Genomic DNA, 22,936 nt, shown 5'->3' with positions numbered 1-22,936 from the left:
AGGTTTTAGAGACTCATTTAATATTTAGGTATCTCGAAACAAATTTCCTGAATTATTACAGTACCCTTTCTGTACGTTGAGTCCTTTTAGGATAGATATGGCAATTATATTTCCTTTACCGTGACACAACAACAGCATGGTAATTGATGTTTGAGTGACTCATTTTAGTTTTAGGGAACTCAAGACAAGTTTCCGGCTTGCTGTGCGTTATCATAAAGGACTTGCACAACTTAATCGATTGTAATCCCTACCTAACAATTGTTCCGGTTCAAAAGTGAAGGCTTTGTTTGTTAGTGCTTTACGTCCTATGAACAGATATGAAAATTGAAAGACGAGACAGGATTGGTTGTGGAGGGAAACATGTGTACCTGGAGAAAAAAACACCAACCTGCTATCAGTACCTGTCGACTGCCAACGGAGGCTTCATTGGACTAAATGAGCCAATCAGCAAGAGTTTCATACGATTGCAATCCCTACCTTTTATTTGTTCCATGTACATTCAGTGCCTCTGAGTAATTTTAATGTGTAGTTGTTGACTGATTGTTTATTGAATGAAATCTACAGATATACACTTTGGAAAAATGTAAAATTTAAGAAGATTTTAATATGTGATCGCAGATTTATATGGGGTCGACATTCAGGGCGTGTTCCTGTCCCAGTTCACCGGTTTCGCATGTAAACTTCCGGTTGTCAAACGCAAAAGACTTGAGCGCTCCTATATGCCATTAAATCTGCAAACAATGCCTTTTGAAGTCTTTTTCAAGGGTATATCATGCATCTAGATATGTCACTAGTGGTGAACCTCAAATATTAACGTTATTAGCTCAAACGCAAATTAGTAACATAAAGTAAATAACTTAGTAGAGTAATTCCTAAATACCCTCGTGTGTTTATTTTATGCATTTGCACTTACTCATGACAAACTTTCCGATAACCTGGTGAGATATTGATTAAGTGATTATGAAAAATTACTTTCTGGTTTTAAGTACTTGTAAAGTAATGTCATACTGTGATAAGAAATTAACTGTATCATTTATTTATTGAGAATCTTTAAATGAAAGGCGAGTAATACGATTTAAGAGAATTGTATGGTTTTGTTCAACGTTATAAAATTCCATTGAATCCTTATTTCAGCTTATTAAAGATTAAACTAAAAAGCCAATATATAAGAAAATATTTTATTTTAGAGAATGAACCGTGCATCAAATAAAAAGAGAATGTTTAGGTATATTGCTCATTCGCAAGATAGGGAGACAGACAGACAAACAGAAGCGGAGAGACAGAGAGATACATGAAGGGGGATGGTGACAAAGAACCACACGCCACACTAGTCAGCATATAAATCGATAGCCATATTGCAACAGAATATTTCCTAATTGGAGCATGAAACTTGCAGATAGATTCCATCAATCTGCATACCGAACTTTTTTTTTTACCTTTCAAATACGCTACGGTTGGAAAAGCATGCAATTAAGACCAATACATCTATTCATTTTGATTAGTAGAAGTTCATCGTTCTCTTTCAATTGATGCATTGGTACGGGAAGTATCTTGGGCAAATTCCGATTGAGGTTCAAACGTAAATCATTCGTACCTAGTGACTACAAAATCCTATAAATAATTAACGTTTACTAGGCACCACATATATTTGTTTTATTTTTGACAGATATTACCTATTATAAACCTAAAGCAAATCGAACCTTATTTACCTCCTTTACGATCTTATCATAAAAATGAAATAACATTTATACACGACACAGTAATCAATAACTTAATCAGATACTTTTATCATGGTAATTCTGCTACTTTTGTTGTGTAAAGGTTTCCTAACCGGGTACTTATGAGACTACACATGAGCATTGGTGTTATGTGCATGAGGAACTGGTTTTGAGGTGTCTGGTCATATCTGTCTACGGGCAGATCACTCTTAATCCTGCTATGTGAATCGGGTGTTGTTTCTGTGAAGTGGAAGACAATAAAGATGGACGAACGGAGCGTCAAAACATATCAGTCATCCCTCCCTCATGCACACATATAAACATGCACGCATACAGAACAAGCACGGCCTTAGATGGCATTAGCTGTTGATAAGACGTTAAACCCAACTGGTCGGTCTGAAATATGGCCGCCCTGGCCTGTTGATTGATTGAGACATTTTAGATGGAAGCCGCCGAGGTGGTGTCAATGGTCCAATTTTATGTCTAAATTTTGCTCAAACTTAGATTGCAATTGAAAGGTCTTTCTGGTGCATCGTTTGCGATAATGGGGACATTTTGGGGGCTACTGCAACATAAAAAGACGAACTTTATATTTCAAGAGAGCATTTTAACAGTTAAACTAAGGCAGGTAATTGAAAGTGTGTAAGTAAAATCTCCCCCGATCATGCTTGCATTAATGTTGAAAAAATCCGGATCCAATCACTGCTAATGCGAAGCACTATCAATGCAAATTAAAACCAAACAACAAGTTAACTGGTTTACTTTCATAAATAACGTGAAACAATATTACATAATATTACTATTACTGGTGACATAATATTACTAATATTAAGTAATTTTGAGGATCTCGAAACAGAACATGAGAATTTTGGAGATATCGAAACTGAGCCAAAGATTTTCTATTTTTCCACAGCTGCTTCAATCCGCTCGACCGACATTCGTTTGTTGACAACAAGATTGGTGGAGCACTAATTTCAAAATAGATGTTATCCAGCTGCCTGCATTTTCAGAGTTGGTTTTCAACATAGAGAACGTTAACCGGGGTTGGTATGACCTCGCACTTTGAATGATCAGCTAGCGTACTAAGGTAGGGCAAGGCTGGCCGTACTGGGTTAAATGTCCTATCAGCAGCTAAGATCATTTAAGGACTTGTTCCACGTAGATTGTGTATGCGTGCATTTGTGCTGGAGACAGGGTTTGTTGGTTTATTTGCCTTTCTTGTGATAGAGCGGATCTGATGCCAATGTTATAGTGTTTCCTCAATAAAATACCCTACCGAAGGCACCCAGTACAGCATTCCGCCTGGTCACATTATACCGACAACGAGTGAACCAGTTGTTGCCATTCCCTTAAATGATGAATGTTAAGCAGGGAACAAGAACTACGACTTTAAATCTTAGATCTTTGGTATGTCCCGCTATGGGGAGGAAACCCATTGCTTTCCTCGCCTGGGCGAACTTTCAACATTATATTCAAAACTGAGGTTTTGCCAATGAAGGCGCTAGGAAACAAAAGGTAGTAAGAAGTAGAGAGAAATAGATTTTACCCGATATAAGGGGTAATTTTCTTCTGCGTGGGTCCGTTTGGTGGATGGACCAACAAGACTTTTTACAAGCCGAGACCTGCTTGTTTTTCCTTTCGCTAACACTTGTACAAACGTTTCCATTTACAAAATTAATTTCTATCAAATAATAAAAATATATATATACTTGTTTTAGATTTTTCTTTCAAAGCTTTGACATTTTACATTTCGAACGAATGGGAATTATTTTACGAAAAATCCGAGTAAATGATTTAGTAGTAATTTTTATTTATTAATTTTGATCGCTTTCTTCCGAACGCTGTCTTGCCCAACCTTGTGTTTCGTTTAATACTAACTGCTGTTCTTTTGTTGTTCATTTAACTTCGTTTGGTTGCAGATAGCTTTTTTATATGAAACATATGAGACTTTCACTCTGATTAGGCAGACAGTACTTCAATAAACACGGCCAGTCTTAAGCTGAAAAGTTTGAATAAGCTGCTTACTAGAATGAAATTTCTTTTATCTTCCAAACTATTTCCATCGCTAGCTAAGCTCATATCAGGCATTGAAATAGTGAAACACCTGATGATTTTCGCAACATCTTTTTAATTGTCACACAGTTGTCCAAGTTTGATAAAAACAGATGACAGAATATATCAGCTTCTATGTAGAGAAACCGATGTATACCTGTATTTTACAGTTTGATTTTTATTTTTCTAATTCTCTTCTGAATAAACACTCATTAAATAGTAATATTTTTCGTGTAAAGGGAGGCGAGTCGCATGGCATTAGTAGATTGAAACAATAGGATAAGGAACCGATGAAAGAAGCCATCGATATTCAAACGAAAAGGAATCTTATTTTGGTCACCTGCAATTATCAACCATCACAGAATTCGTAACAAAACATATAATTACATTAAATTTCTTTTCTTTTTCATTTTATCAGATTTGGCAAGTGCCAACCGTCTCTAGGTATCGTACAACGAGATTTTGGAGGCATCAATGTAATATAAAATATTTAATATTGACTATAATAAATAATTCGCTTCTTTAAAATATATTTTTTATCTTAGGAATACAGTTTCATCTCTTCGTCGTTTCAATGTTTTGCTGTTTATTTTAGCTAGTGATTAACATTCGTATTGGTGGCAGAGAAAATCTCATTTACAGTTCAGATCGAAAGCAATTTTAAGAATTTGCGAATGAAATCAACTTACATTTTTATTATATAAAAGGAACAAAGATACGATATACATGAATACTCTCGCGAAAATACTTCAATAAGACCAGACGTTCCGGATTGGCAAGCGTCTTCTGCTTTATCGACGACACCCGCTATATAAATCTAGGTCAAATCTAAGTAATAAATTTACCATGTTCTATTATCGCATACTGCTTTAGTGACACCGAAACAATAACACGCACTAATGAGCAGTATAAAAAAAACGTCATTACACACAAAGGAAAACATACATGCCGATGAGATCATGATGACGAACATAAAATTTGTCCATTCTTGATCAACCTGTGTCCTTGGAAACACAATCTTGCAAGTTTGTTTGTCTGCAGTCGGCATCTATCAGGGAAATCAATATATTCGGAGTAAGTTGTTGGATATCGAGTCACATATGACGGGTGGGGAATTGCTATCAAGGAAAGGAAAGTTCTCGGTCGGTAAAGTCGATATTTTTACGCTTATGGTATAGCTAAGTAGCAGGTCGTCCCTTTTAGTCATGTTTAAAAACAGATCGAGGAAAGCAGAGGAAGTCGGAGTGTCTCGTGTCTATGAATTCTAGTTAATGAAGGTATATATATATATGATAGAATTATTTAAACAATAGTTAATGGACTTTATCGCTACTATCGCTAGCCTAGCGGCTATGTTTTGGTATTAAAACATTTTCAATGCGTTATTACCAACAAACGTATCTATCTTCGTTGTTTCATCTTTTCGCCCCGAAACGACGAGATATAGCAGCGTTTAATTCGCATAGTTTTGTCTTTTCGGGACGAAAACAAGACAGAACAAGAATTAAGGTTTGTTAATTCTGAGAATGATAATTTTTATTCTTGTCTTTTCGAAGCGAATAGAGGAAATAACAGAAGTTTAAGTCTCGTCTTTTCGGGGCAAAATAACGAACCAAAGAAATGGCAAAAATCAGCAAGCTTAAATGGGTGTTCCTGTCTCAGTTCGTCCTTGATTTTAATAACAACGGCTTTCGACTATAAATTCTATTTGATACTTTTTGACGTTTTTCTAAAAAAATGGTAATACCTCATAGTCATACATAATTATTCATTTGAAAAGTGCTGAACTTAAGCCTTAAATCATAACAGACATTTCTATACAAGCGGAATGCTGGAATATCAATTAGTGAGTTGTCTATTGCCTTTTTCATACTTGTATCAAACAGCATGCGTGGGGGCACGTTATTGGCCTCTAACGATCATGCAGTTGAATAAAGCAGGTCTTTTCTTTCCCCAAACCCGTGCGTGTGGGATCTGTGGAATACCGCACACCTACACCACACTTGTAGTCAGAAGGATCTCTTCCGATATCGACTATGTACACTTGTATCAAATCGTAACCATAGTTTACTTGTTCAAGTCTACTTGTTCAAGTCTACTTGTTCAAATGAATTAATCATCAAAATAGTTATTAGTTCAGTGGGTAACCGTACACCTCGATTTCACATGAATTCAGAACAATCTCGTCTCGTGAGATCCTGACAAACTGGCCAAATAATGGTTTCTCACAGAAGATTGTTTTCATCTCTCCGACGAAGGCAGGTCCTGGGTAATACATACACAAAGCTCGCGGTCCATTGGCTGTTTCTGCTACGGTGATGTTCAGGCGCTGGTTGCGTTTACCTAGAATAAAATGTAGGAACCAGAAGTCAAATATTTTCATCTTTCATAGAAACATTTTTTTATATTACCATGCATAACTTCAGAAAATGGCCTTGTAAGGAACGGTACAGTTCACTACTAATAATGTAGTTTGTTATATTATNGTTTACTTGTTCAAATGAATTAATCATCAAAATAGTTATTAGTTCAGTGGGTAACCGTACACCTCGATTTCACATGAATTCAGAACAATCTCGTCTCGTGAGATTCTGACAAACTGGCCAAATAATGGTTTCTCACAGAAGATTGTTTTCATCTCTCCGACGAAGGCAGGTCCTGGGTAATACATACACAAAGCTCGCGGTCCATTGGCTGTTTCTGCTACGGTGATGTTCAGGCGCTGGTTGCGTTCACCTAAAATATAGTAGAGGAAACGAAGGTCACGTCTCTGATATTGTCCAACTAAAAAATGTAGGAACCAGAAGTCAAATATTTTCATCTCTCATAGAAACAATTTTTTATATTACCATGCATAACTTCAGAAAATGGCCTTGCAAGGAACGGTACAGTTCACTACTAATAATGTAGTTTGTTATATTATATAACCTNTATGGATAAACTACTTCTTATTGGCTGAAAAACCTTTAATCATATTATGAAATAATATGCCATTAGCCCATAACCACCGAATATAGCCGAAAACCGATGATTATCAAATTCTTCATATTTCTAATTCAATTTCTTTTCTTTGTTGTAATTTGACTTTTTTAACTTGAATATATGATTTAAAATTCTGGACTTTTAACTTGGTGAATATGCAGTAATATGGGCAATGGAAATGTATTGACCTTAAATTTCACCTCGGTTCATAGTTTGGTATTGGACAATAGCACAGCATATTTGAAAAGTAAAAAAGTTCATAATTGTATAGGATTTGATTAATATATTAGTCACATATCACAACCGTCCATGGATTGAGAAAACAATACACCTGCTGTAAGCAACTACATGATCGAAAGAGGCGACTAATGAAAAAAAAAGACCTTGCATAATGTGGGCATTGAGATTTTGCGGTCTACTTGGAGACGCAACGCTCATTTCTAGCGCCTTTCTTGCAAACGCATCACTTTTAGTTTTAATCAACGTTCGCCCTGGAGAGAAAGGCGGTGAGTAACAAATGGTAGATATTTTTCCCTGCTAAACAGTTAGCATTTAAGTTAATGACAGCAACTGGTTAACCCGTTTTCAGTATAATGTGATCGGGCGAAATGTTATGCTGGGTGCCTTCGGCATAGTTTTTCAGTGAGGTAGCACTATAAAATCGGCATCAGATACGCGCTATCGCAATACGGCAAAAACAACCACCAACAGACCCTGCCTCCAGCACACATCCACACAAGCATGCGTACATTAAATGCACGTCCCTAAATGACCTTAAATGTTGATGAAACGTTAAACCCTGTAAAACCAAACTAAACTTACCACAACATTCGATCCTGCTAAGGAAAGAGATAGACAATACCAGATGTCGTGATCCAAGGTCAACTTGCCAGAACGGAAAATGGTCCTCCAGGGGGTCAGTGTGAGAGCACGACATTAGATTAGGGTCAACTTCATTTTGTAATGGGTAGCGACGCGAGTCGACAGCCTCTTCTGGTCTGAATGCTGCGCCAGTGCCGATAAATGAGGATTGGATGGCCTTTTTTCCGGCAGCCAAATTCCCAACTGGACCTGAATAGCAATGACATTTGACTCTGTAATTTCAGATTCGCGAGCGTGTGCTGGTGACATAATTGTCAGAAAGTAGAAGTAAAAAGCATGTTCTACCTACGCCAAATCTGCATTGAGAAATGCTTAATTCAATATAAAACCGAAACACATGTTATTTTATTATCAATTTATTATTATATGATATAAATCGATATAACTTTTCATTCCGAATAGGACCTCATCTCCGTTTGTTTGAGTTTCAATGTCACTCCTTGGTTCTGTGAATCAGATATATTTGTTTGGCCAACATTTTTAAACCCGAAAAAACAACATTTGTCGTTACATGAGTACTTGGATTACGAGTGCTCTACTTACACGGCGAATTATTTTATGTCAAACTTATTATTTCTTCGTGTACCTGTGATTCGTGAAGGAAGATAACCTACGAAATCAGCAAATAGAAAAACCACGAAAGTTAGTGATTTCTCAGTAATTCTATTTTAAACATTTTACAGGAATGAGATAAACTCATTTTCATTGTTCATTCTACAACACTAACAGTAACTGCTAAACATCAAATTCTTATTTACCTTTTCGAGCAATACATACCTGCTAGTTCGTAGTACTTCATACCAATAACAGTTCCAGTCGATATCATATCGTGAAGCTTTACAGAATATCCATGACAGGTGTTTTTATCGAAGAAGATAGAGGCACAACCAACATCCTTCAGACACACATACAAACACCATCGGACTTGTGTGCTACTTTTCGTCCATAAAATACCCTTTTTTGGTATTCTATCATTGTACCGTTCATCTATACGGTAATGAACGCTTTTTATCTCTGAAATATTTAAAGCATCAAAGGTACTATCAGAACATTACCAATTACTAGTGAAACTGATACACTCATAGCATTGCTAAACCATTGGGATATAGGGGTGGGGTTTTTTCGCACTCAGAACAAATGTGGCTCATGTTTTCATCAACCCAACAAACAAAGAAAGATTTTATGTACGATGTAAGACAATGTATATGTCTTATTACCTCTTATTGAATCTAAACATTATTTCTTAATATTTTCTTATCATTAAAAATATATATTTCTTGTATATTTAGCTTTGATTATGTTAAGTCATCAGTTATTTCAGAAACTTTACTCATACTTTGTATTTACTTTTAAAATAAATTTCCATGTTATGTTTGGTTTTGTTTTAATGTTTAAAGTCTGACATCACTTAAATATTCATTCATTACTATTCATATATCTATTATAATTCACTGATTACAATTCAGGTCAAATTATTGTAAAAAATGTAATCACTATATTATCTGTTCCTAATAGTAAAACGAAAATTGTTATTTGTTCATTTATAAATAAATAACTTGCCATTTATGTAGCAACATCTTATATTGCCGTATTTAAAAATAGTAAAAATTAGTAAGTTTTATTGTTAGAGCATTATTATTTATAATCGTTATCTATACTAATACAAAATTGACATTAAACAAATATTAATGATAATAATTGGATATAGCCTTAATCAGTTGTCTTTTAACAATGAAATTATTTGAAATTGAAAATGATCGTTTGAATGTTGTAGCATGCTCATTTACATCAAAATAATTCAGCCCATATGTAGAAATATATTAAAACATTTCAACAAGATAGACTGATGAGGAAACAATATTGCAATATACCACGATTTCCATCTGTTATCATCGTGAACTGGATTCAATTTTTTTTGGAAACTGGAATACCTTAAGCAGAGTGCTTAATTAAACGTGCATAATGTGAAAACTGTAGCACATTCGCCGTTTATAAAATGTATGTGACAGAAAACAGACGTCTGAACTTAATGGACTACGATTGAGATCAAAATTATAACCAAACGTAGTTGTCGGCACTTGTTTTATTGCATGAGGCCGTTTTGGCCGCGTGAGCTAGTACACTGGGTTGATAACATTATCTCGGAACAGGTTCATTACAGTACCCACGTAGAAATATTTATCAGTAATGGTAAAAGGATGACAAGTAGTTATATGAAACTGCAAGAGAGGTATTGATCGCGACGAAGCTGAGGTTAACATCATTTTTAGGTCCATATAACCGCATATTCACCGAGATAAAAGTCAAAAGTGAAGCATATAGGTATAGAACTGTGACGAAAAGTGAAGGGGGAGCGATGTACGGTAAACATAGAGTGAAAAGACTGTGAAGGTAGAGTGATAGAACTGTGAAGGCAGAATGCCGTACTGTAATGGAAGAGAGATTGAGTTTAAGGCAGACTGTATAATTATAAAAGTAAAATGACTGACAAAGAAGGGGAGAGAAGACCTTTGAAAGGAAAATACGCGACTGTAAGGAACGAGCAGTTTACTGTAAAGTAAGAGCAATTTACCGTAAAAATATACGGTAATATAAATATTATATATATAAAGAAAGAGCATTTTATTGTAAAGAAAGAGCAGTTTACTGTAAAGAAAGAGCAGTTTACTGTAAAGAAAGAGAGATTAATTGTTAAGAAAGAACGATTTACTGTAAATAAAGAACGATTTAATGTAAAGAAAGAACGATTTACTGTAAAAAAAACGAACAAGATACTGTAAAGAAGAGCAATTAACTGTAAAGAAAGAGCAATTTACTGTGAAGAAAGAGCGATTTATTGTAAATACGAGCAACCTCCTGCAAAAAAAAGAAGAGCGATTACCGTAACGAACGAGTAACTTACTGTAAAGAACGAGCAACTAACTGTAAAAAAAGAGCGATTTACAGTAAAGAACGAGTAACTTAATGTCAAGAACGAATAATTGAAAAAAATCGTCATCATATCATGATTACCATCTGTGAAACTTCAGTATCTAACTTGACTGAAAAATGATTTACCGTAAGGCAAACATAGCAATTCTTGCTATCCTGCTTCCCTGTTCAAAAGGCGACAGTGAGCAAGGGCAACGAAAACATGACAAAGGAAATAAACAAATACTTATAAAAGAGTCTAACTTACCTGATCCAAAGCATTTACACAAGAAGATTAACATTATTCCACAAACTTTTACCATCTTCCAGATAGAATCCATTACCATTTAATCGGACAACGATTTAATTCTGATAACTCCTGACGAATTTTTAGATAGGTTAAAACTATTTATTGGCACTGTCTGATCAATGAAAATAAAAGAAAAAAGTGTGTGTTTTTTTCTGTATCAACGAGGTTAGTTGAGGTTCCAACGTTACCACAAATGAATAGCATTCCAATGATGAAACTTGATGCTAAAAAGTTATTACAATTATATTGTTTCACTTAAAATATTTCACATCGTACGTAGCTGTCTTAAAACTTCAATCTGTGGAATGTTTTCTCTTGTCATACTATTACACGGCCCGTTCTATAAACAAATTACATTGCCGAAGGCAGCAAATCGTTCCAGTACAAAAGCATATTCAACTCCTCCTACATGTTTGATCAATGTTAGTTAACCTATATGTATCCAATGGAATGTGACCAGCTGTATATGTGCTGAATTTGCATATAGTTGAATCAGTTGGACGACCATCATCTTTAACCCACTGCATGTTCAGAGAAAGAATAGGTATGTTGTATCTTTCTGTATGTCGTAAAAGGCGACTTATGTGGGCGGCACCTGCAGAATCGGGGAGGGGTTATCTTCCGTGTCTTCTGATAGGTCACGTGACATGGAAGAAACAAAAACTAATCTGCTGTTCCCATTTCAACATTTGGGAGTTTATTTCATTATTTTTATCTACTCCCTAATAAACTTTGTTTTCTTAACCCCTAGCTTGGCAGTACTGTTGGCCCTAGTGTTCAACATCCTGTTCTCATGATGTGCCGTTACAGTCAGTACTCAAATAATCCCGCGGTTCTGAAAGAAAAGGCGGACTTTCTTTGTCTTATCGGCACGAGGAAGCAAGCAGCACGTGCTGTTGAGTATAGCCGGGCACACGTGGCTATGGAGTAGTTGGGTCATTATCTAGCCGTGTACCGTAGAGTGCGGAGAGATTTTTTCTTTGTTTTATTTTTCATTTGTAATGAATTATACTAGAATGATGTCAAGGAATAGGGTTATTATATATATTTGTATTTCGACGTGTTGCGTTTTTTTTTCGGCGAGGTTTTATTTCTATAAACCATAGCGCAGGTCCAGCGCTACGCCCAGACTATCCTGCAGGGGATGTTATTGTTTTCCCGCCAAGTAGGACACAGCTTTCCGGGGATTATCTCCGTTTTTTCTGGGAGGCAGGTGAAGTTGCTGACGGCGAGCTCCGAGTATATTTTGTTTATATAGTGCTGCAAATATAATTGTGTCTTCAAGGTTTACTGTGCATAATGCAACATGTACTTTGAATATTGGAACATGCAGGTTATCGAATGTATATTGTCATCTTGTTTTCATTTTGTAAAATGCATTAAACGCCGGGCTCTAAGAGCACACGGGCTAGTATGGCAAATGGATATTTGTCTTATTGTTGTGTTTGCGTAATAGTGGAGAGAAGACCGTCACTGTTCTGTGAATGAAAAGGTCTTAAGGGTACCAGAGTTATTTCCCTTAGTCCGTGTAATCAGCATCTGTATCGGCAGCGTCAATAAGAACTCTTCTAGGTAATAAGGTGGAATGTAGATTTCAAGTGCAAGACACACACCATGCGATCGGCTATTATACGAGCTTTTCTTCTTTACTGGAAGTAATGCTAAAGGCAATGAGATGTAAAGATGTTAACCCTGGCATTGTCGCGATAAGCATTGTCACGTGGTTAATTCCATCAGTTTAGTCAGTCATGTCGACACATTAAATTGTCCATGATAATTGATAAAAATTCTTGGGTCGAGTTGACCTTTAGCGATTTTTTTAGTGACATCGTTAAGGAGAGTTAATACTGTAATAATTACTGTTTAACTTAGTAATCGAGGTTCTGTTAGAGCTATGTATTGTTCGTACATAAATCTATAGTAGAAATAATTCACAATATTGTAAAGCATTTGTCAAGTATGTTCAGGTCAGTATAGACATACCTCATCCTTATTTGTAAATCACCAAAATATACTAATTGAAGTTCATTTCTATTTGTTACAGTCCTTAACTTAAATTCAACAATAAATTGCCACGCTCTAAATGAGGTAGTCTCTGGGTTTTCTATGATATGAATCGCCCAAGACCGAATCGTGCAGGCACAGTAAAGGAATTGGACCCACATACTCTTGTCTAGATCTCGCTCTGATCATTTGGAACTGTGAAACACGGATAGCCAACCAACGGTAGAATCTGAAATTGAGGAACGTCGCCTCATCAATTTGACAGAGAAGGCACAGTTCTATATGCTTAGCGTACGCCACTTTTCGTCTAGTTTCACGTGAGTACGTAGCATTCCTGAGTGGTTCAATGTCAAAGGAAGGTGAGAGGCTATTTCAGAGACATGATGTGGATGACAAACATAATGATGGATTAGTGAATCAGATTTTTTTTTTTTTATTTTTTTTAATTTTCAAAGTCTTTTTCACATTACAATAACACATACATTTCATTATACAATATGAATTCCACTTTCACACATACTTTAATACTAACAAATATTGTTCTTTTTGTAAGTGGGTATTTTTTTTATTTTTAATTTTTTTTTATTAGAAAGGAAGGAAAATCAAATAAGAGAAACAAGAAAACAAAGACAGACAGACAGACAGACAGACAGACAGACGGAAAGTTAGACAGACAAGAGAGGTACCAGTATAAAACAAACCAATGTAAAGGATATAAGTCTGGTAATATAGGTGTCGGTAGCTAAGTAATTAAGATATTTCATTGTATGTTTCAATTTTGTCTCTTTTTTTTCCAAATAAATTTAAATAAGATCAAACATATAAACATATAATCGGAAAAATGTAGGTCTAGGAAATATCAATAAGCCTTTCCCATTTTTTCCACTCAATCAGGAAGTTAATGAGATTTATTTAATCTTTTCTATTTGCAATGTATTTTTGAATTTTGTAATGTTCTTTAATTGAACTTTTAATTCCTTGTATAGATAAAGGCACTGTAAGACATCTTGCCTTGTATATATAATGTTTTATTATTAAAATAATACTATTGGCCATTTTATTAAGTCCATTGTAGTTATAAAAACCAAAAAGAAATGTTTGTTTATTATAATCAAATGGAATAATTAATGCATCTAATAAGAACTCAATTTTTTGTAAAAGATTTTGTACTTTTTTACATTCACTTTGTTACAGTTCACAGTAAGGGCTATCTACTAACCTTGCCTTAAACAAATATGCGTTAGTTGTCAAAATGTGCTGATTAATTCTGTACTGGAACCACTGTAAATTGGTATTTTTCGTAATTTTAAATGGCATTTTTATATTTATTTATTTTCCAAATTTCATCATCAAATTGAAATATATCATCCCATTTCTTTTTACCTGTTGAAATAACATCATTTTTACAAAATAAGCTATAAAAATCTCTTATCCCCTTTTTATTTTTCAAAAACATTTCTATATTAATTGGTATAAATGGACAGTTAACCTCTACATTTGACCTATCTTCTTGTATTATATACTCTCTAAAGGCAGTAATTGACCCTGATATCGTAAAAAGTTTGTATTAATATCATAAATCTGTTTGAATTCTTGAAATGTGTTAAAAGCATAGGTATATCTGTCTCTGATTAGATCATCAATCACAATTATTCCTTTATCGTACCATTCCCTGTAAAATGTACTTCTATTTTCTATTGAAATATGTTTGTTATACCCGATTGGCATTTTAAACATACTGCTAGAGGACTTATATTTTTCATTATCTTTTCTCCATGCCCTAAATACATCAATCCAAAATAGATTTTTAGTTTTATTTTGACATTTTGAAATATAATCAGTTCCACAATTTGCCAGAATGTTTTTATCACAATATAATTTTAAAATCACTTGCCATTTACCAGAATTCATATATAACCTCCTAACCTACGTTAAATATAACGAGTCAATAAACGACTGTACATGTAACATTTTAAACCCCTTTTAAATAATCTTTAACGATGAAATCTCTCTTAGCTTTATCTACTTTCCTATTCCACGGAAAATTAAAAAGCTCCATATTTTTTTTTCAGAAAACAATCATCTGGATTAGGTAAAGAGATAAAAAGGTGATTGATTTGTTAAATTAATTATGATTTTATGATATGTATCTGCTAGTAGAGTACTTACAACTTTATATATAAAATATTCACATACCGGTGAAATGTCCTATGAAGTATTTAATAAGTTATATAAAACTTTAACTGAGCCGGTTCTTTTTTATGGATGTGGATTATGGGGTATAAATAAATACCGAGAGGTTTCTGTCATACTACACAAGGCAAGTAGATATTTTCTAGGAGCCTCCCGTCGAGCAAGTAACTTTGCACTCAGAGGTGATATGGGATGGCACTCTTGCAATATATGTCAAGTTTTAGAAACGACACGTTTATTTTTAAGAATAAAGTATTGTGATGATAACAGACTCATGAAAAAGGTGTATATGTCTGAAGAAATCTTGGGATTCTAGAATTTTGAAAATGATTGATGACAAAAATTTGAATGAAATTGTAAATTTAACGTTTTGTGTTAAACACAAGATTAGACGAGTGAAAGAAAAACTAATCATTTCAGATGCTGATGAATGGTACGAGTCTATATGGAATGATAGTGGTAATATAAATGGTAACACGTTGAGAACTTACAGAACTTTTAAATCAAATTTAATACCAGATTCATATGTCAAGCTTGTTAGACAAAAGGACAAACGAAGAGTACTTTTTGATTTTAGATGTGGCTCTCTTCCTCTAACAGTGGACACTGGCAGATACGCCAACTCTATGATTCCACTAGAGGAACGCTTGTGTAAGATATGTACAAATGTAAATAACTGTATAGAGGATGAATTACACTTTTTAATTGAATATGATGTATATAATGACATAAGATCATCCTTATTTAATGTAGCAAATAATATAAGAAATGATTTTGCAAGTCTTAATAACACTGACAAACTTAATTTAAAAAGGTCTTCCGAAGAATTACAAATTCAACTTGCAAAACACTTATATAAAATGTACAGAAGACGTAGCAGTCAATGTGATTAATTGTAATTTTAAACAGTGTCTTGTAAGCCATTTTAGGTTAAATATCATATACAATTACATTTTCTATTTTATGCATTTATTAAATATGTTACCAGGTGTCAATCGTTTAAAGTATAATTAGCTACTAGTTAGTGTAAAATTTAGCAGACCTCGGTGGTAGGGGGTTCCCCAACCCTTGGAAACCTAATTTTCACTATAATGTAGAACTAGGAAATTATTCATTTTATTTATCACCATTGTTATTAGTTTAAACTCTTCTTCGTTTCAATGTTATGCTGTTTATTTTAGCTAGTGATTAACATTCGTATTGGTGTCAGAGAAAATCCCATTTACAGTTCAGATCGAAAGCAATTTTAAGAATTTGCGAATGAAATCAACATACATTTTTATTACATAAATGGAACAAAGATACGATATACATGAATACTCTCGCGAAAACACTTTAATAAGACCAGATGTTCCGGATTGGGAAGCGTCTTCTGCTTTATCGACGACACCCGCTATTTAAATCTAGGTCAAATCTAAGTAATAAATTTACCATGTTCCATTATCGCATACTGCTTAAGTGACAACGAAACAATAACACGCACTAATGAGCATTATAAAAAAAACGTCATTACACAAAAAGAGAAACATAAATGCCGATAAGATCATGATGACGAACATAAAATTTGTCCATTCTTGATCTGCATCCTTGGAAACACAATGCTGCAAGTTTGTACGTCTGCAGTCGGCATCTATCACATAAATCATTATATTCGGAGTTAGTTGTTGGATATCGAATCACATATGACGGGTTAACACCGTGTTGGGCTGTTGCTATCAAGGAAAGAAAATTTCTCAGTCGGAAAAATCAAACTTTTCACGCCTTTGGTATAGAAGCAGGTCGTCCCTTTTAGTCATGTTTTAAAAACAGATCGAGGAAAGCAGAGGAAGTCGGAGTTAATGAAGGTATATATATATATATATATATATATATATGGTAGAATAATTTAAACATTAGTTAATGAAGGTTATCACTACTATCGATAGCCTAGAAATCTAAAAAACAGAAGTAAAACATTATTGATTAATAAGCATAACGTTATGAAAATACATTTCAATTTCATGCTTGATCAGCTGTAGTTTATTTGCGTGTTTAGATAAGCAAAACAGATGTTTTCTCTGTCCTATATAACGGAATACAAGTATGTCTCCAAGCAGCAGCCGTTAATTTAAGCGTTGAATAGTTAAGTTGGATTATTTTGTTGCACTTCGTGTTTTTCATCTTTTCGCCCGAAACGACGAGATATAGCAACGTTTTATTGTCTTTTCGGGACGAAAACAGGAAAGAACAATAATTAATGTTTGTTTGAATGATGTTTTTTATACTTGTCTTTACGGGGCAAAATAATGAAACAAAAATGGCAAAACCCAGCCAGCTTAGATGGGTGTTCCGTCTCAGTTCGTCCTTGATTTTAATGATAACGACTCCCGCCTATCGGAATTATATCTGATACTTTTTAATTTTGTATACAAAATTTGGTAATCCTTCATTGTTATGCATAAGTATTCATTTGAAAAGTGTACAATTTAAACTTTAAATCAGAACAGACATTTCTGTACAAGCGGAATGCTATTTTATAAAGAATGCAGCTTGAATATCAATTAGTGAGTTTTTCAATTACCTTTTTTATACCCGTATCAAACAGCATGCGTATGCGAGAGATATGTATCACTTATGAAACCTTGTTTAATTTGTAGAATTGCACTAATCGGGTACTGCGACACAATCCCGATTTCTTATCCTCATAACTATATATAGGTCTAGAGATTATTTCAGCATTTTTGAAAGCAGATGCATTGCATAACAAAATGGTAAGCTCTGAGGATTTCTTAGTTTGTTTTCGTTTTATTTTAAAACACTTCGCTCAAATTAGAACGGTTGCCTAGGGAGACACTACTGGAAGGGGGAAAGAAAATAGTTAAGAAAGCAGACGGGAAAGAAAGGAAATGAAAAAGATCCAAAGTGTTGCAATTGAGGCAGGGTATCTATTGTGGTCTCTTCCTTGTCCTCTTCGTAGGAGGAAACGAAACACATGCTGTGAGATATACCAGGTCTATTCTTGGGTTTTGTCAATGTCCTATAAATAAACGACACGGACAAAACCAACCCCGATTCTTCAGAGGGGACACATTGTTCGCCTCTAACGATCATGCAGTGGGATATAACATGTCTATTCTTTCCCCAAACCCGTGCGTGTGGGATCTGTGGAATACCGCACACCTACATCACACTTGTTGTCAGAAGGATCTCTTGCGATATCGACTATGTACACTTGTAGCAAATCGTAATCATAATCTATTTAGATATTCAAATGAACTACAAATCAAAATAGTTCTTTTTTTTATATGGGAGATGATACATTCATTCACATTCCGATTCAACAAAAATTGCATCCAATATATGAAAAAGTATGTGCTTATGAAAACTCATAAAATAAAATATCAATGATCTGATGTTCAGCAAGTGAATGCGATCTTATGTTCTTCAAAATGATATTGATCTGCCATTTTGGTGCTTAAAAGTCAATAATTGTATAAGATAAACATATTCACTTCTATGCCAATACCCTTCCAATACCTTTACATCAAAATACAATGGAATACATTGCAAATTGTTAGTTCATCGGGTAACCATACACTTCGATCTCGCAAGGGTTCAAGTTGACACGATCTCGCGAGATTCTGACAAACTGACCAAATAATGGTTTCTCACAGAAAAAAGTTTTCATCTTTCCGACGAAGGCAGGTCCTGGGTAATACATACACAAAGCTCGCGGTCCATTGGCTGTTTCTGCTACGGTGATGTTCAGGCGCTGGTTGCGTTCACCTTAAACATAATAGAGGAAACGAAGGTCACGTCTCTGATATTGTCCAACTATCTTCATCTCTCATAAAAACACATTTTTATGTAATCATGCATAACTCCAGAAAATGGCATTGCAAGGAACGATACAGGTAACTACTAATAAGGTAGTTTATTGTATAACTAATGAATAAACTGATTCTAATTGACTGAAAAACCTTTAATCATATTATAAAACAATATGCAATAAGCCCATAAACAACGAATATAGCCGAAAACCGATGATAATCATTTTTTTTCATATTTCTAATTGAATTTCTTTTCTGTGTTATAATACGCCTTTTTTTAAATGAATACATGAATTAAAATTATGGACAATTAACTTGGTGAATATGCAGTATTATGGGTAATGGAAATGTATTGACCTCGGATTTCACCGCGGTTCATATTTTGGCATTGGACAATAGCAAAGCTTATTTGAAGAGTAAAAAAGTTCAGAATCATATAGAATTTGATTAAAAAATAGTCACTTATCACAACCATCCCTGGATTGAGAATATAATACACCTGCTGTTATCCGTTACATGATCGTAAGAGGCGACTAATGGAAAAAAGAGTGGGCATTGCGATTTTGCCTTCTACTTGGAGACCATTCTCGATATCCAGGGGTTACGCTCACTTTCGCTCTCTGCACCCCTGGAATATGTCATATGTGGATATTGAGGATGCTTGGCGACACAAAAGCGACCAAAGTAAATCTCCTGCACTCATTTCTAACGCCATTCTTGCAAATGTATCACTTTTAGTTTTAATGCTGAACGTTCGCCCAGGAGAGAAAGGCAGTGAATAACAAATGGTAGCTGTTATTCCCTGCTAAACAGTTAGCATTTAAGTTAACGACAGCAACTGGGTAACCCGTTTTCAGTATAATGTGATCGGGCGAAATGTTATGGTAGACGCTTCGGCATAGTATTTCAGTGAGGTAGCACTATAAAATCGGCATCAGATCTGCGCTACCACAAACAGGGGGGGGGGGACATACCCTGCCTCTGGCACACATACACACAACCGTGCATACATTAAACACATAGGAGCACGTCATGTGATGTTGAAGGGACGTAAAACCCTATAAAACCAAACTAAACTTACCACAACATTCGATCCTGCTAAGGAAAGAGACAGACAGTACAAGATGTCGTGATCCAAGGTCAACCTGCCAGAACGGGGAGTGATCTTCATCATCCTCACCCAGGTAAGCAGTGTGAGAGCACGACTTTAGATCATGGTCAAGTTCATTTTGGAATGGGTACCGACGCGAGTCGACAGCATTTTCTGGTCCGAATGTTCTGTCAGTGCCGTAAAATGAAGATTGGATGGCCGTTTTTCCGGCAGCCAAATTCCCAACTGGACCTGAATAGCATTAACATTTGACGATGTAATTTGCAGATTCGTGGGTGTATGCTGGTGCTGAATTGTCAGAAAGCAGTAGTGAAAAGCATGGTCTTACTACGCCAAATCTGCATTAAAAAATCCTTAATTTTAATATAAAACCGAAAAACATGTGATATTATTTACAATTGGATAATTGAAATTGCGGAGCATAAGCCAAGATACAAATCGAGATAAATTCTCCTCCGAGTATGACCTCTCTTAAGTTTCAATGTCATTCCTGAGTTCTGTGAAATAAGATATTTCGTGTTTTCCCTAAAGAAAACACCATTTCGTGGGTACATGAGTTCTTGGATTACGAGTGTCCCACTTTCACGGATAATTACCTTATGAGAAACTTGTAATTTGTTCGTGAACCTATAAATTCGTGAAGGAAGATTACGTGCGAAATCACCAAATAGAAAAACCACGAAAATTTTGTGATTTTTCAGTTGTTTTTTCAAAATTTCCCAGGAATGACATAAAATCATTTTCATTGTTATTTCTTTGTTCATTCTACAACACTAACAGTACCTGCTAAACATCAATTTCGTATTTACCTTTTCGAGCAATACATACCTGCTAGTTCGTAGTACTTCATACCAATAACAGTTCTAATCGATATCATATCGTGAAGCTTAACAGAATATCCATGACAGGTGTTTTGATCGAAGAAGATAGAGGCACAATCAACATCCCTCAGACACACATACAAACACCATCGGACTTGTGTGCTACTTATCGTCCATAAAATACCAGATGTTGGTATTTTATCATTGTACCGTTCATCTATACGGTAATGAACGCTTTTTATCTCTGAAAATATATATTTAAAGCATCAAAGGTACTATCAGAACATTACCAAATACCAGTGAAACTGATACACTCATAGCTTTGCTAAATCATTGGGATATAGGGGTGGGGGGTTTTCGCACTCAGAACAAATGTGGCTCATGTTTGTATCATCGTGCATAATGTGAAAACTGTAGCACATTCGCATTTCAAAAAATGTATGTGACGGAAAACAGACGTCTGAACTAAATGGACTACGATTGAGATCAAAAATATAATCAAACGTAGTTGTCGGCACTTGTTTTATTGCATGAGGCCGTTTCGGCCGCGTGAGCTAGTACACTACATTGATAACATTATCTCGGAACAGGTTCATTACAGTACCCACGTAGAAACATTTATCAGTAATGGTAAAAGGTGGACAAGTAGTTATATTAAACTGCAAGAGAGGTATTGATCGCGACGAAGCTGAGGTAAACATCATTTTTAGGTCCATAAAACCGCATATTTACCGAGATAAAAGTCAAAAGTGAAGCATATAGGTATAGAACTGTGAAGAAAAGTGAAGGGGGAACGATGTACGGTAAACATAGAGTGAAAAAAACTGTGAAGGTAGAGTGATAGAACTGTAAAGGCAGAATGCTGTACTGTTATGGAAGAGAGATTGAGTTTAAGGCAGACTGTATAATTATAAAAGAAAAATGACTGACAAAGAAGGGGAGAGAAGACATTTGAAAGGAAAATACGCGACTGTAAGGAACGAGCAGTTTACTGTAAAGTAAGAGCAATTAACCGTAAAAATATGCGATTTACTGTAAAGAACGAACAAGATAGTGTTAAGAAAGAGCAATTTACTGTAAAGAAAGAGCAATTTACTATAAAGAAAGAGCATTGTATTGTAAAGAAAGAGCAGTTTACTGTAAAGAAAGAGAGATAAATTGTAAAGAAAGAACGAATAACTGTAAAGAAAGAGCAATTTACTGTAAAGAAAGAGCATTGTATTGTAAAGAAAGAGCAGTTTACTGTAAAGAAAGAGCAGTTTTCTGTAAAGAAAGAGATTAATTGTAAAGAAAGAACGATTTACTGTAAAGAAAGAACGATTTAATGTATAGAAAGAACGATTAACTGAAAAAAATGAACAAGATACTGTAAAGAAGAGCAATTAACTGTAAAGAAAGAGCAATTTACTGTGAAGAAAGAGCGATTTATTGTAAATACGAGCAACCTCCTGTAAAAAAAAGAGCGATATACCGTAACGAACGAGTAACTTACTGTAAAGAACGAGCAACTAACTGTAAAGAAAGAGCGATTTATTGTAAATACGAGCAACCTCCTGTAAAAAAAGAGCAACTTACTGTAAAGAACAAGTAACTTAATGTCAAGAACGAATAATTGACAAAAATCGTCATCATATTATGATTACCATCTGTGAAACTTCAGTATCTGAATTGAATGAAGTATGATTTCCCGTAAGGCAAACATAGCAATTCTTGCTATCCTGCTTCCCTGTTCAAAAAGCGACAGGGAGGAAGTGCAACGAAAACATGACGAAGGAAATAAACAAATACTTATTACAGAGTCTAACTTACCTGATCCAAAGCATTTACACAAGAAGATTAACATTATTCCACAAACTTTTACCATCTTCCAGATAGAATCCATTACCATTTAATCGGACAACGATTTAATTCTGATAACTCCTGACGAATTTTTAGATAGGTTAAAACTATTTCTTGGCACTGTGTGATCAATGAAAATAAAAGACAGTGTTATTTCTTTCTGTATCAACGAGGTTAGTTGAGGTTCCAACGTTACCACAAATGAATAGCATTCCAATGATATTTTCTCTTGTCATGCTATTACACGGCCAATTTGATAAACAAATTACATTGCCGAAGGCAGCAAATCGTGCCAGTACGGAAGG

The 22,936-nt window shown here is 34.9% G+C and overlaps 1 protein-coding gene across 1 annotated transcript in view; it reads right to left on the bottom strand.

Annotated features, from left to right (window-relative positions):
• Positions 1 to 20,821, bottom strand: part of LOC110446525 — a 36,568-nt gene extending 15,747 nt beyond the window's left edge. Inside the window, exons 1-6 of the mRNA XM_021491721.1 lie at positions 20,800 to 20,821; positions 19,942 to 20,202; positions 18,685 to 18,816; positions 7,575 to 7,823; positions 6,393 to 6,554; positions 6,000 to 6,113 (exon numbers count right to left, since the gene is read on the bottom strand). Of these exons, the coding sequence (XP_021347396.1) occupies positions 6,000 to 6,113; positions 6,393 to 6,554; positions 7,575 to 7,823; positions 18,685 to 18,816; positions 19,942 to 20,202; positions 20,800 to 20,821 (940 nt within the window). The remainder of the gene's footprint in view (positions 1 to 5,999; positions 6,114 to 6,392; positions 6,555 to 7,574; positions 7,824 to 18,684; positions 18,817 to 19,941; positions 20,203 to 20,799) is intronic.
• Positions 20,822 to 22,936: the final 2,115 nt, after the last annotated feature.

The sequence above is a fragment of the Mizuhopecten yessoensis genome, unplaced genomic scaffold, assembly GCF_002113885.1.
Source record: "Mizuhopecten yessoensis strain PY_sf001 unplaced genomic scaffold, ASM211388v2 scaffold357, whole genome shotgun sequence".
Classification (NCBI taxonomy): Eukaryota; Metazoa; Mollusca; class Bivalvia; order Pectinida; family Pectinidae; genus Mizuhopecten; species Mizuhopecten yessoensis.
Note: the sequence above shows the minus strand (reverse complement) of the source record. Positions and strands in the feature narration are given on the sequence as shown.